Source organism: Hemicordylus capensis, chromosome 5 (assembly GCF_027244095.1).
Source record: "Hemicordylus capensis ecotype Gifberg chromosome 5, rHemCap1.1.pri, whole genome shotgun sequence".
In the NCBI taxonomy this organism is placed as follows: domain Eukaryota; kingdom Metazoa; phylum Chordata; class Lepidosauria; order Squamata; family Cordylidae; genus Hemicordylus; species Hemicordylus capensis.
This window is the reverse complement of record NC_069661.1, coordinates 37,390,435-37,406,087: the sequence shown is the minus strand read 5'-3', so window position 1 is coordinate 37,406,087 and position 15,653 is coordinate 37,390,435. Positions and strand designations below refer to the sequence as shown.

At 43.8% G+C, this 15,653-nt stretch overlaps 1 protein-coding gene across 1 annotated transcript in view; it reads left to right on the top strand.

Moving 5' to 3' along the window:
- The first annotated feature begins 3,027 nt into the window (after nt 1-3,027).
- COL25A1 (collagen type XXV alpha 1 chain) overlaps nt 3,028-15,653 on the top strand; it is a 487,930-nt gene continuing 475,304 nt past the window's right edge. Inside the window, exons 1-2 of the mRNA XM_053253606.1 lie at nt 3,028-4,017; nt 5,586-5,655. Coding sequence (XP_053109581.1) covers nt 3,682-4,017; nt 5,586-5,655 — 406 coding nt within the window. The 5' untranslated portion in view covers nt 3,028-3,681. The remainder of the gene's footprint in view (nt 4,018-5,585; nt 5,656-15,653) is intronic.

Here is a 15,653-nt window from a genome sequence, read left to right as displayed (position 1 = left end):
GACGCATTACATGCAAAGCGAGATAAGTCAAGTCTTAATTTGTTATAATTGTGATGATCATGGCGTACAGCTCATGAAAACCCCAAATCCACAATCTCAGAAAATTAGAATATTACATGGAACCAAGAAGACAAGGATTGTAGAATAGAACAATATCGGACCTCTGAAAAGTATAAGCATGCATATGTATTCAGTACTTGGTTTGGGCCCCTTTTGCAGCAATTACTGCCTCAATGCGGCATGGCATGGATGCTATCAGCCTGTGGCACTGATGAGGTGATATGGAAGACCAGGATGCTTCATTAGCGGCCTTCAGCTCTTCTGCATTGTTTGGTCTCATGTCTCTCATCCTTCTCTTGGCAATGCCCCATAGATTCTCTATGGGGTCAGGTCAGGTGGGTTTGCTGGCCAATCAAGCACAGTACACTGTATACTTTTCAGAGGTCCGATATTGTTCTATTCTACAATGCTTGTCTTCTTGGTTCCATGTAATATTCTAATTTTCTGGGATTGTGGATTTGGGGTTTTCATGAGCTGTACGCCATGATCATCACAATTATAAAAAATTAAGGCTTGACTTATCTCGCTTTGCATGTAATGCATCTGTCTCATATATCAGTTTCACCTTTTAATTTGCATTACTGAAATTAATGGACTTTTGCACGATAGTCTAATTTTCCGAGTTTCACCTGTATAAGGAGGTGCCAGGAGCAGTCAACATATCTGATTCCACAGTGGCCACCAGGTGTCTTCAGAACACATGGATCACCTCACATGCATGGATCCTCTCATCCCATACCTGATCTATTCTGTGTAAAGCTGGACATTATGGCTGTGTTGATGTTGCAAAGATGCAACATCATAGAAGATGCATTGGGAACAGGGGCAGCCCTTCCATGAGGCAAGATGAGGTGGTTGCCTCAGGTATTGTGAGGAGGGGCGCAGGGGTTGCACGTGATGGCCCCTTGCCACCATGGGCACCACCCCATGGGTCTCTATGTCATTTGCTGCCACTGCGCTTCCTCAGCCCACTGGGACATGCTGTTCATTTCCCCTCCTTGCCTCATTGGGGCATACCTCTCCTTTCCCCTCTCCTGTTGCAAGCAAGTAATGCCCCTGGCACCACTGCCTAGCTTATATTCTTACAAGAATGTAAGAATATAAAACTGATCTATTTATGCAAATATGCATTTACAGAAACATTTCAATATGCAACTTAACATATTCCCATCCCACATATTTCTTTCCCCACTCCTCCTTCTGTCTCTAAAGCAGAGAGCACGCTTAGCCGCCCAGCACAGTGGAGGTCGGCAGTGCAGTACAGTGACCACATCATGTGGGACAAACTAAAGAGGATTTGGGGGGCCCCAGGGGGTGTGGAGGCCATGGACTTCTGCCCGGAAGTCCAGGGGTAAGAGCGCCTCTGTGAGAGTACTCATGTGCCACCGCTGCTGCCTTGACAACATGGTCTGAGAATGCTGGACACTTGCATATTGCCCTTTGCCACAGGTAGCAAAATGTCTCTGACTGCTTCTGCTTGAGAACACAGCTTTATTGCTCTATCACAGTGATCCAAAATTGACTTGTGAACCAGTTGAAGCCAGTGATCTTGTGTTGGGCCATGACACCAGCATAGTGCCACAGGTGACACAACATAGTGCCACAACCTTGCAGTCATTATGTCATATCTTCCTTAGTACTTATTTGTTTACCCGTCAATTTTATCAGCTTCCCCCAAGCTCATTCAATTGCTTGCTTTGCAGTGATGTCTTGTGTGTGGCTATTGCTATCTGACTTTATTCAGACATTCCATTCAATGTGTATACCTCCTGTGTACAGGGTATGCATGTAGAAATCTGTAAGCATGTGCAGTAATTCGCACATTACGGTCAACACATGTATTGTAGGACACTTCCTATTTGCACGCTGCATTTGAGCGGGGTCTGTTCCCAGGTTCGCTTTTAAAATGAATGCATGTACATTCATTTACAGCAAAACGTGTACATATCTCAGACACCTTAGACTTAATGTCTGAACAGGATGGATGAGGATCGTCCGAGGCAGGAAAAAAAGCTGTTTTAGAGGGTTGGGTTAACTTCTAAGGTATTTACTGTTGCTAATTCCCTATCCCCACCTCGCTCCTATTTCAGGACTTTAAAAAGTTTATAATTTGGTTTTTAAAAATGTAGTTTTGGAAAAATGATAAATCTGGTATATTAAGGTGCAACAAGGAAAACAGAAGACATGTGAATCCCACATTTATCCCCCACCCCATAGTAAATTTCTTCCATAAAACAAAGACGGCCATTTCCTCAACATTAGGGAGGATATGGGAAGCAACCCCCTTGCTGAAGCTAACAGTCCAGTCAGTGCCTGGATGGGTAATCATGGGGAAATACTCATAAAAATATAGGTCAATTAACTGGTATGGTGCAGTGGCTTGGGGGCCAGAGAAGTATCTGGGTTCAAATCCTGATTCAGCCATGAAGCTCACTGGATGACTTTGGGCCAGTCACTAGCTTTCAGCCTAACCCACCTCACAGGGTTGCTGCGAGGATAAAGGGGCAAGAACCTGAGTCTTAATCCTGTAGAAAGGTAGGATCAAATAGAGTAGTAATCATCGCGCGCATCTGGGGCTGGGAAAGAGAATGGCGCCTAGGCAGGCGTGAGCCCCTGAACCTTTTCGAAATTCGGTCTCTGCGCTGCGCGGATCCCTTCCTTCTGCTTCATGCCTCGGAGCTCCTGTCTTGCCCCAGGCAGCAGCGACGGGCATTCTCTCCCATCGCTCAGCAATGCACGGACCGTCGTCCTGTTGTCCCTCTCTTCCTTCCACAGCCGCCCCTTAGCAATTGCCGGCTTGGTCCCGTTAGTTCACGCCGCCGAGCCAAAAAGGCTGGGCAAGAGAGCGGGCTGGGGCTCGCTTTGCATATATTATGCAAATAGCCGACTCCCCGGCCTTCCCTCTCGGAGGGCGCTGGGCGTCCGCCCCTCGGTCTAGGTGAATAAATTATGCTAATGAGGCTCCCGAGGTTCTGGCAAGCGCTGGAAAGCGGCGTGTGTTGGGTACAGTCCGGAGAAGAGAGCGGGAGCCTCGCGAGTGGCTGCCGCTGCTGCCGCTGCTACTGTGCCTGGATCCTGACAGCCGCTACTGAGGCGCCTACGCAGGCACGGGGCTGCCAGCGCACTCCAGGGAAGGGGCGAGCCGCTGCTGCTTGGGTCGCCGCCGCCGCCGCTGGCCACTGGGCTCGAGGGGCTTTGCTGCTGGTGACCCCGGGCTGGGCAGTTGGGGTTGCCTTTGGCGGAGGAAGGAAGGCGCGCGGAGAGGAAGCCGAAGCAGCCCGAGGAGAGAAGAAGCAACAAGTCCGTCTGAGGAGGAGCTCGACGACGAGCACCTGGGAAGGCTGGCCGGCGCCGCTCTTGGGATATAGTCCACAGCCGCCGCTTCTCGCCGGCTCTTCCACGCCTGCCTGGATGGCTACTTTGGGGGTCCCGGCTGGGGAAAGCTTGCTATGACGCCGGTGGGGCTGCCGCCTGCCACCTTTCCCCACTGAGAGCGCGTCGAGGGCTTCGGGTCGAGGCTTTTGATTTATTTTCGTTCGGGTGGCGAGGGGATTGCTTGGCCAACTAGCCCGAGGAGGCGGAGGAAAGGCCGTCTCCCTGCTGCCCTTCTGCCAGCCAAGCATGGTGGGGAAGAGCCAAGAAGCCAGGGGTCAGGATGCCAACGGGGAGGCCAGCTGCTGGGGAGGACGGCGGCACTGCTGCTCCAGCGGGACTGTCGCCGCGCCCCCCTCCCGCGCGCTGCTGGCTGCATTCCTCCTCTCGGTGCTGTCCGTCGCTTCCTGTGTCTATCTGGGGATGAAGACCAGTGACCTCCAGGCCAGGGTCTCGGCCATCGAGACCGCTCAAGGGGACGTGTCTGCTGCTGCTGCTGCTGCGTCCTACCAGCTGCTGCCCAGCTATTCTTTGGATCAGCTGAATTCACTGATGCAGGAGAAAGTGGAGCGACTTCTGGCTCAGGTGCGGTGGCCTTGGAAACTGAGGGTGGGACTGGCTGGGCATCCCAGGAAGCGGCGTGAGAGTGAGCGAGCTAGCCAGCCAGCCAGCCCACCAACCCGCCCAGGAATGTCTGTGGTGTGTGTTTGCTGTTGGAACACCTTGTATATTTATCCCCTTGCTCTTAGCCAAAGGGGATAATGGTCTGTGTGTGCATGCATGCGTCAGAAAAAGAAACTGAGTAAATACCCGGGAAAGGGAGTAGAGCCTGTGGGGGAAAGGGAGATGGCGAAAATGTCTCTGCTGGAAAGGGGCTGGAAGAAGAAATGAGGAGATGGGAAGGGCTGATTTGGGGCCATGGCTCACCAGGGCTTAGCTGTACAACTTCTTTTGAATGCCACCCTTTGGGACTTGAGGCTGTAAAGTAACAAGAATGAAAACCGTACTTCTGCACATGTGCAGTGTGCCTTTCCACAGGTTACTGCATCAGCCACACCACACACAAGGGTTAGATGGAAGGAAGAGGTACTAAGACAAATAGGCTTGGTCTCTGGGATTAAAAATAAGGCCCCCCCCGGATCTTTTCTGTGGAGAGCTGTGATGCTACGGCAATAAGGGCATCTATTGTGTCCAGTAGGTATGGATCAAGGGGACAGTCTTTTCAAGGTTCTTCAGGAGAGAACCTTGGGGAAAAAGAGGTATGGTTTAAAAATTGTGCTGTTCTCAGAGAGTTGTTGAAGTCCTGCTTGCTTGGTGTTATGGCCTTTATGATTTTCTGAGTTCCTTCCAAACAAACCAGTATTCCAAATCTGAGGCTCAACAAGAAGCCCATGCAGACGTCATGTGGCTGTAAAGTGTGGGTTGAAGTTTCAGTGGACTGCCAGGACCAATCCCCAGAGTCCATTTGGCAGCAACCAGAATTCCATTGGCAGCAGTTAGTCCTAGAACATGGTAGCATTTGACCTTCATACATAAAATATTAATTGCTCTCTCCTCTCTAATTTACAGATGATAACCCAAACCCAAGTTTTCTAAATTTATTTTGTGCCTCATGGATGCTTTCAGGAGGGGTGACCATTTACTTAAAGAGACTAAAAACCTGGGCAGCAGTGATGCATGGAAAACCTGTGTGTGTGTGTGTGTGTGTGTGTGTGTGTGTGAGAGAGAGAGAGAGAGAGAGAGCGCGCGCACACACACACACAGCACACACACGAGGGCGAGCATTTAACCCATTATTTATGCCACAGTGTAGAAACGATGCGAGTTGACTGAAAGCCAAGTGAAGCCGTGGTAGCTTAAACAGATAATGAAATAGTTAAAAAAAAAAAAGCATCTGCCACAAACTAATAATACTCTTATTAGTGACAGATAACACACAGTCTTGAGCAGCAGCCTTTTGAGTTCTCCAGAACTATTCATCAGGCAGAATGTTAAACAAAGTAAAAAAGAAAGGGGGAGGAGGCAAAATAGTAGTAAATTATGTGGGGCGGCGGGAGAGAGCATTTAACAACCATCTGTCCTATTCCATTTTTACTGAGAAGGACTGAACCACTGCTTACTAAATTATCTGTCATCACCTTCCTTTCCTGCAGAAGTCCTATGAGCACATGGCAAAAATCAGAATAGCAAGAGAAGCTCCTCCAGAATGCAGCTGTCCACCAGGTAACAGGATGGAAATGTTTCGTTATATTCAGACTATTTTGACACAACTTTTATCTAGTGCCTCTTGATGCCCATTCAGTACAGTATTGGTGAATGCTGAATACAGTATTAAGACAGTTTCTTTGGTAAGCAGACAGTGCTGAAGTGACAAATAGTAAAATGTTAAAAATGTAGATTCTATTTTTCTGAGGACTGGGATTGTGACAGAAGGGAACATCTCAATTAATATATAAGCAATTAAATATAAGGGAAGCCCTAAACCAATTTTATGGGAGTCAGTTTGGAAAATCATTGGTGGGGTTTTTTTGGTATGTGTTAAGATATTGGTTCTAACTATTCAGTGGAATGTAAGTCTAAGCCTGTTTACCCACCCACCCCCAGCCTCTTTGAATTCAATGGGAACTATTCCCTAATAAGTAGATCTAGTAAGCTAATTAAACCTACTAATAAGTAGGTTTATGCACAGTTTGGGAATGCACTTACTAGGGATATATTTCTGAATAAACATGCATTGGATCCGACTTTAAGACTGCAATCTTGTTTACACTTACTTGGAAATAACTCCCATTGAATTCCATGAGACTTACTTCCAAGAAAACATGCATTGGCTTGGGTTGCCAATCCACCAAAGTATGGTATATTCAGTCAATGGGATTTATTTATCAGTAAATGCTCAGAATTGAAGCATTGGGTAAATGCATGCACGCACATTATTGCAAGCAATTCAGTGTTGTGTTAATTTAACAAGAAGCAATGTATTCAGACATTAAGTAGTATATAGATCACATTTGCGGCTGTTCTCTGCTGCTGTTTTGGCTTTTCTGGGGAAAAAAGACCAATATGTTAAATACATCAGACTATTCAAAAACAGAATCAAAAATAATTTTTGTGTGTGGTTTGAGTTTGCATTAAAGAATACATAAACTGTTCAGTTACTGTTTCCTACATCATTATAAATGGATATTTGACCAAGTGACTGCATGTCTTGTGCTGTATATTATTATAAGGAATATGAGCTCAGTACTGAAATACATTAACTCCAGTGGAAGTACTTTGCAAGCAACCTTTGAATGTTGGGTTCTGTGAAAATGGGATCACTAATTTGTGAAATTCTATTATTTCCTGGTCATCTGTGTTTTTAGTGGTCTGTTGCTATTTAGGTAACTTGGCATGTCATTTCTGCAGTATTTACATGTATGTCTTTAGAAGTTATGGATGACATTGTGCTGTTTTTCTTCAGGCTTGTTGGATTTAGAGTATGTACTGTTGTATGGAGTACATGTTCACAAAAAGATTATTAATTTTAAAACAAAGAATATACAATTGCAACAGTATGGAAGATAATTATAGACTGGATAACTTTGGACCTGATGGAAAGCTTCAAAAAGTGGTTGGTTTGTGGCATGCTTATTAGGAACAACTCTTAGCCTAGGAACTAGCACAGTAGACCCTAAAATTTAGACTGAACCAGAGACTTGAGGGCCATTTCACATAGTATGCAGAGTGTCAATCTGTTTCCCACTAACAGAAAGTTGCAACCAATCATGGTCTCCTGATGAGTATACGTGTATGACACACACATCTGGCAACATGTGTTCATCATATTAATATTTTTAGGTGTGCACTGAAAATATATTCAGTATATACCTAAAAGTATAATGTGTGAAGTGGTCCTCACTATGATGGTTGGTACTGATAGCTGAACACCTTATTCTGTAATAGTGTTGACGGTAAACTAGAATCCAACTAAAATGTGACATCAAAGTTTTGGTAATCCCCTGTCTTGGTGTGCAGCAAATACTTTAGGTGAAATTTCATTTTTAATAGAAATAACTTACTACTTCAATGTTCGGTACAATCCCATAGGCAGATAGATTTTATGAGGCTTAAGCATCAATAGTTACACTCTATTGGTCTCTGTTAATGTTTGTTATTGAAACAAATGTGTGCTATTATTTGCAGTGGCTACAATCGGGCTCCGGTACACAAGTGCTTTGCACAATTGCATTTATTTCATGTGTTGCTTTTCTTCCTTACTACCACTAGAGCTCCACATTACACCAACTATTACCTGAACATCCTCTATTTTTTTCTTTTTAGTACTATAATCCATTATATTGATTTTTTTGTTTATTAAAATATTTTTATATATGGACTCAGTTGGTTAAAAGCATATTCTAAAATGATGAGAAAAAAGCACATGCTTAGAAGTGGTGTTTGTCAGGGTTGGAAAACTTCCAAGCTTAGGTCTAACAGCATGATGAAAATATTTTACAAGGAGGACTTACACCGTCATGGTATTGGAGGGTACACCTAATTTTTATCAATAGTTTGAAAGCAGGCTCATTGTATTTAAAAGTTATCACATGTTTGACTATTGTATTTTAGAACATTAAACTTGCAATAGCAGTGGTCAGGCATCCTTTCTAACAATGACATTTTTGACAGCTTTTGATCAGAACATGGATTTAAGAAGTATTTGAATGAAACCCCTGTAAACAGTAATTCTTCTCTGTAGCAATGAAGATATGGCAAGTAGATGAAATGGAATATTGTACAGCTATTGTTGATTCAGTTGACTTCTCCCTGCATAACTTTCCCTTGTATAGAATAGTCAGTAACAGAATTTCATGTGTGCTGAGTTTGAGAGTCAGACTTCTGTACAGTTTGCTAACCGTTTAATGTTATTGCTTGTCGCACCAGTAAACAGATGCTTAAGGGATTGCACCAGCTTGTCATAAACCACAACAGCTTACCTGTTTTGCAGTGCTTTAACTCTGGTGTTGCAGGCAGTACACATGTTACACGTCTTGGAGCTTTCAAAGGTTAAAAAAAAATTGGACAAGGTGTCATAGTGGGTCATGGTTTATGAAAAAACTCAAGTTCAAATCTTTGCTTAGCTATAAGGCTCATGGGCATGTTGCTCATGCTCAGCCTATCCTATGACTTGGCATAGCCATGAGGCTAAAATGCTACTTGGTGGGAAGGCATGCAATAGTTACAATAATTAATGGTTGGGTGAGGGCTGTTCTGTGCTAATTAGCAAAAATCTGGCAACTGCTGAACCAGCTGGACCATAATGTGTTAAAAATGTTTGCTCATATCCCTCTGTAACCAATTGTGCATTAATCTATTGGAGAACAACTGCTTTCCATGGTCACAAATAGCATCATAATGCCTACAGGTTGGGTGGATTTAGGTTCATTTGTATAATGTATGAAAAACTGCATAATTTAGATAACATTGCATGTGAACCAAACATTTAAGTAGGTCTAGAAGCTGTTTAGTTAGGTTCTGTGAACACAATTTTTATTCTACTTCCATAGCCAGAGAAACATTCAGGTAAATAGGAATGGAATTATGGAAACTCTGATGGCTGCTGTGGCTTGATGCTTGTTCTGAATAGTATTGATTTGTATATGTAGACAGAATGCATTGCATTGAAAGCACTTACTTACATTTATATACTGCTCTATATAAATGTTTACAATGATTTACGGTTTACAATGATTTAGCATATTGCCCCCCAACATTCTGGGTACTCATTTTACCGACCTCGGAAGGATGGAAGGCTGAGTCAACCTTGAGCCCCTGGTCAGGATCGAACTTGTAACCTTCTGGTTACAGGGAGGCAGTTTTACCACTGTGCCACCAGGGGCTCACTTTCACCAAGTTTCCTTTCTCTGGAGGAAAGAGCTTGATCCAGTGGGAGTCTTTGGATATAACTCGCAGTCAGTCAAAAAGGTTCTATTCTTTTGGATCAAGCTCCTCCTGCTGGAGGAAGGAAACATTTGGATACAACCCAATGCTTTTTTTGTTTTGTTTCATAGGTTTATCATTTTTTAGCAGAATAAGACAACAAAAACCCATGAAACTGGGTGGGATTGGGGATTTTTTTTTGGAGGGGGGAGGGGAGGATAGGGAAGATAGTCCAGTGTCTTCTGTACCTGATCCAAAGAAAAGTCCAGGAGAGCTGTCTTGTGGTAGCAAGCATGAATTGTCCCCTTTCCCAAGCAGGCTTGCATTTGAATGGGAGACGAAATGTAAACACTGGAAGATATTCCCTTTAGGAGATGGGGCCACTCTGGGAAGAGCACCTGCAGGCTTGCATGCAGAATGTTCCAAGTTCCCTCCCTGGCATCTCCAGATAGGGCTGGGAGAGATTCTGCCTGTAACCTTGGAGAAGCTGCTGTCAGTCTGTGTAGACATACTGAGCTAGATGGACCAATGGTCTGACTAGGTAGAAAGCAGCTTCCTATGTTCCTCTTCTCCTTTGTGAGTATAACTTTCTCTGAAGTCTGACCAAGTATACTGGCCGGCGGTTTGGTTTGTGCTGTTGAGCTGGTTCAGTGGTAGCTCCCGGGTAAGGGTAGCTCTGTGGCAGTATCAAAGCAGTGTGTGCGCATGTGCATTCAGAGTGGGGCCTTCCTGATTCAACCTGAGCGGGATCTAAAATTTACTGAGCGGACACAAAAAAAAACTTGTGAGTGCACACATGTGAGCGCGCCTTAGAGGGAACCCTGTTCTGCGCATGTGCAGAGGCCAGGATTGGGCTGCCCGCAGGCCTGCAGTGCTGGATTGCTGGCGGAGCTAAGAGGGGCTGCTGCCACGGAGCCACCCCCACCGCTAGGAAGCCACCACCATCACAGCCAGTAAAGTACCCTCTCGCCTGCCCCCCCCCCCCCCTTTTTAGGCAGGGAATCCCCTTTGCTTGTAAAGGATTTCCATTTACAAGCAAGGCACTCAAACTGGTCAAACCAGGCTGAACTGGTCCCGGTTCAAACTTGGACTAGTCTCCTCTTTTTCCCTCTTCTCGCTGGTCTTTCCGCCATAGTATGATTTTTGCTATTATAAAAAGCCAAAGAGTATGTCTCCATTATCTATTGCTGAGTTGATATGTGAACATTGTACTCAAGTTAATCTTTGTCAGGACTCCACTGCAACTGTGTATTCTAAGAAGACAAGACTGACTGAGGGACAGGATCAGTCTTGGATTATTAGAATATTATTATTATTATTACATTTCTATCCCGCTCTTCCTCCAAGGAGCCCAGAGCAGTGTACTACATACTTGAGTTTCTCTTTCACAACAACCCTGTGAAGTAGGTTAGGCTGAGAGAGAAGTGACTGGCCTAGAGTCACCCAGCTAGTTTTATGGCTAAATGAGGATTTGAACTCGGGTCTCCCCGATCCTAGTCCAGCACTCTAACCACTACACCACACTGGCTCTCTACACCACACAATAAGGGTTTTAATGTAATACTGTCAAAGAAGACCAGGTATTTTGTAGCTCTTTTGGTACTTGTCCTGGGGCAAGCCGAGCTCTGCCACCCCAGTCATTTGAAGGCACAGGCGACTCATGTGGGTACGTCCCAGCTACTCCTCATTCCCCAGTCAAAAGACATAACTCTACCTATCATTGCATCTTCATACTGGGAAAAGCTTCTCCTGCTATATAGTTATTAAAGGCTATAACTATGCCCACAGCATGATGGTTGCTATTGCTAGGCACTGAGAATGAAAGAAATTGGTGTCAATTGCCACCGAAAGGGGAGAGTAGGAGGAGGCCTACCATCAATCTGTGGGTCATGTTGCCAAAGGCCTCCTTGGACCTGGGGCGAGAAGGCCTCCTTCCCTCTGCCGCAATCATGTTTGGTTTTATGTTGCTTCATATATAATCTAATTGACTGATCTTCTTGGAATAATAACATAGTAACAATAATATTTATTTCTTCAGTGTCTATACAATATACAAATATAGAATTAAAACCCCACAGAACTAAAGCAACAACAGAACTCTGCCAACAGACTTGCAGTCTGAAAAGACACATGAGGAACAGGAAACAGAAATGAAAGACTACGAAGAAACGGATTAAAATTAAACACATTTAAAATAATTAGTTTATTGAAAAAGATGTCAAAATATGTATGTCTAGAGAGCAAAGTGACTAGCTGATATGAACATTTGGGGTAATGAGTTCCAATATATAATCTTTGGTTTAACTTAAATGTTGGTATGATAAGAACATGACACTCAAGAAGGGGTAGGACAAGAAATCAAAGAAGAAAGATTAGGAAGAGCAACAGAGTGAAAGCATTTTATATGTAAGATGTGAGATTTAAAAATTAATACAAATAAGGGGAAGGAAGCCAGTACAAAGTGAAATGAGGAGAAGAAACATGGTTTATAGTGAAGGACAGATATCTGTGGTTTTTGGAATGAGATAAAGGAAGATCAGCAAATAGGCCTTACTGTAATAAAATCTAGATAAAATAAAAGGACAAATACGAATTTCAGCCATATATTCAGAGAGAAATGAGTGTATTTTGGAAATATTAATGCAATCAGAAAGTTGAAAGGGTCTGAAACTGCAACAAAAGAAGATGAAGCATCAAAAATCTTGTTCTGGTTCCAGGTATATAAAGTCAGAGAAACAATCTCTATCAAGAGTTAAAGAAGTAAGGTACTGAAGATGTCAAAGGAGGGAAAATATAAGAAGATTCATTCTTACAGGAATTCACTTTTAGAAAACTGAGAGGCTGTTGAAGAAGAAACTAGCAAGACTGGCAGAAAGGTTAGCAACTGAAAATAGGTTAAACCCCAGAAGTGGGGGGAAATGTGCGTGTTGATAGTTTAAGTTTCAGAAGTGACAGCCTCGGAATCTGCAGTCTCATATATAGAAACACCACTAATGATTGATATATATATTTGGATTCATTCTGGTTGCACTGAGGTCAGCCATACAACACAATTGACAATTCCATATCAGTGGCAGTAAACTAAACATGCAAAATAACTGTACAAGAAACTCACCCAGCATGTGAACAAATGTGAGCATCCACTTCCCTGAGCCAGAGATCTGTGGGAGAAAAACTATAGAAGTTTCCTCTCTTTGAGACTCACCAACAATTTGTAAGGAATATGAGAAATGTGGAAACACCAGATGAGTCAGTCTGTAGTAGTACTGGTGCTCAGTTTGTGACCACTAATTAGCTCAACAGCTTTACAAACACCTTTATATACAGTCCTTATGTTACAGCCCGCCCCTTATATAACATGGTGGGTGAAACTCCATACAGTTGTTCAGTCTTTGTGTAACTTAAAAAAGAAGAAAGATCTTTTTAGACCTTGGAGCGTGAGAATGATATACCCATTTCTATGGCATAAATAACTGCCTTCTTTCATGCCATGTTAGCTGAACAACATCAGCATTTCCAAAATCTAGTTTGCTATTTCCAGACTTAAAAAAAAAAAATACCTGTAGCTTGGAATAATTTCCGGTCTGTAGGTGCTGTCATCATTCTGAATTGCTCCTTTCTTCCTCACCATCTGCATCTATTTTGTGCTGCTTCTGCATCTATTTTGTGCCTTTGTTCTAAGATTCCCATAGTTTTCCATTTTGAAGTGGTCCCATGCTTACTGTGCAATTTGCTATGGAAAGGCTATTGAGCCTGCTTCAGTGGTGTTGTGGGAAAGCCCCAAAGGCAAGCTAAGCTCATGAAAATGATTTGTTAGTGTGGCATGCTGTAGATTTGTCACTTATATTTATATGGAAAATAACTTGCATTATGAAGATACTGTATTCTTTAAAAAGTTGATATTGACCTGGGTGGATCAAATATTTTCTATTACTTTTTGTTAGTATAGGGTTATCAATGTACATAGCACCACACAGTGTTTCTTTCATAAGCAAAAAGAGATGGGTCCAAAAAGGGGGAAACAGAGAGAGGGGACAGAGAGGCTGAATTCATGATACTGAATGAACTATGATTACATCACAGTGTTCATTACCAATACAGGTGAAACTCGGAAAATTAGAATATTGTGCAAAAGTCCATTAATTTCAGTAATGCAAATTAAAAGGTGAAACTGATATATGAGACAGACGCATTACATGCAAAGCGAGATAAGTCAAACCTTAATTTGTTATAATTGTGATGATCATGGCATACAGCTCATGAAAACCCCAAATCCACAATCCCAGAAAATTAGACTATTACATGGAACCAAGAAGACAAGGATTGTAGAATAGAACAATATCGGACCTCTGAAAAGTATAAGCATGCATATGTATTCAGTACTTGGTTTGGGCCCCTTTTGCAGCAATTACTGCCTCAATGCGGCGTGGCATGGATGCTGTCAGCCTGTGGCACTGATGAGGTGTTATGGAAGACCAGGATGCTTCATTAGCGGCCTTCAGCTCTTCTGCATTGTTTGGTCTCATGTCTCTCATCCTTCTCTTGGCAATGCCCCATAGATTCTCTATGGGGTCAGGTCAGGCGAGTTTGCTGGCCAATCAAGCACAGTACACTGTATACTTTTCGGAGGTCCGATATTGTTCTATTCTACAATCCTTGTCTTCTTGGTTCCATGTAATATTCTAATTTTCTGGGATTGTGGATTTGGGGTTTTCATGAGCTGTACGCCATGATCATCACAATTATAACAAATTAAGGCTTGACTTATCTCGCTTTGCATGTAATGCGTCTGTCTCATATATCAGTTTCACCTTTTAATTTGCATTACTGAAATTAATGGACTTTTGCACAATATTCTAATTTTCCGAGTTTCACCTGTATGTGCTTTGTACTTGAACACTCCCCCTCTCCTTCAGACAAAAGGAGAGAAAACCTGCTCACTCCATTATTCATTTAAAATAAACTGTGATGTGTAGTTGCATCCAAGCCCAATATCATCTTGGTTTGATATCCCAGCTTTTTCACAAACTGTGGTTAGAACATACCATGATTTGCTGGGTTCAGGTGCAACAACACTACCTTGGCACTGTGATGTGTTTGGATTAATCAATTCCTTGATCCAGGCCAGATTTAGTTACTTGTATTCCAATCCTGAAGTAGAGGTGGGGCTAACAAACAGCCATTTGAAAGAGCTCTGAAAAACAGTCTGCGCTTGCCTCTCTGTGCATAGCATCTATTTCATTAAAATATTAACATTCCTGATTTCACTCCATTGCCTTGTTTTGCATACCACAACTCTTTCTCTTGGATTCTGCAGGCACCAGGTTTTCTTGGGGGGCAGAGCCCTTTACTTGGCCCTCTTTGCCCCTGGGAAGCTTACTGAGAAGTGGTGCACAGCTGGAGCAGTAGATACTTAATGTTACTTTCTGCTCCACCATTTGAGATTGGAGCATTAGTGTCATTTTGCATCTCCCAAATGCCCTGGCCTCATTGCTCCAGTGGTGTCCGGCCAGGAAAGCTAACCAGCATTAGGAGAGCATGAAAAAGGAAATTTAAAATGATGCCACTTCAGAAGAAGGAGCATCTACTTAAGTAGCCCACCACTGGCTGATAAGCTTGCCAGGTTTGGGGAGGCCTACTGGACAATGGTGGGCAGTGGCAGGAGATCTTTCAGTGTTTCCACCCACAGCTAGTAGAACAGTAGTGTTGGAGCATTTGTCTGCTGTTTGGTTAGCATTCCTGGGTACTGTTGTGGGACAGTTTACTCATGTGTGCCATAGGGAAACAGGGCATGCGTAGTTGAGGATGTACAAGTACCTTGTTTTTGCATGACCATTCACTACCTATGTAAGGCTTGCTGAACTAATTCATTAGTTCAGTAAGCACTTGATCAGCACTGAGGGCCACTTTCCATTCCGAAGACGTTATCACTCCATGAGGCTATTCCCATGATCACTGGAAAGCGGGCTAAGGGAGCATAGCCTGCTTTCCAGTGTTTGTGGGAACCACCAGGCTCGCAGGCGAGCCTGGTGCTCCCAAGTCGGCTAGCCTGCCTAATTCCCCCTCCCCTTAAATGAGGTTAACGGAGTGAGTGCTCCATTAACTTCATTTTTTTGCCTGTGTGTGGCCATGCACTGTGGCAACACACGAATAGACCCCCGGCTGGGAGGCTGCAGCCAGCCTCTCCAGCTCGGGGGTCTCTCCAGGGTGCCCCGCACACTTGTGCGGGGCATCCTGGGACATGCGGGGGTCACGCAGCCCCCAATCCCCACAGCCCCCACCTGCTCCATGATGGAGCT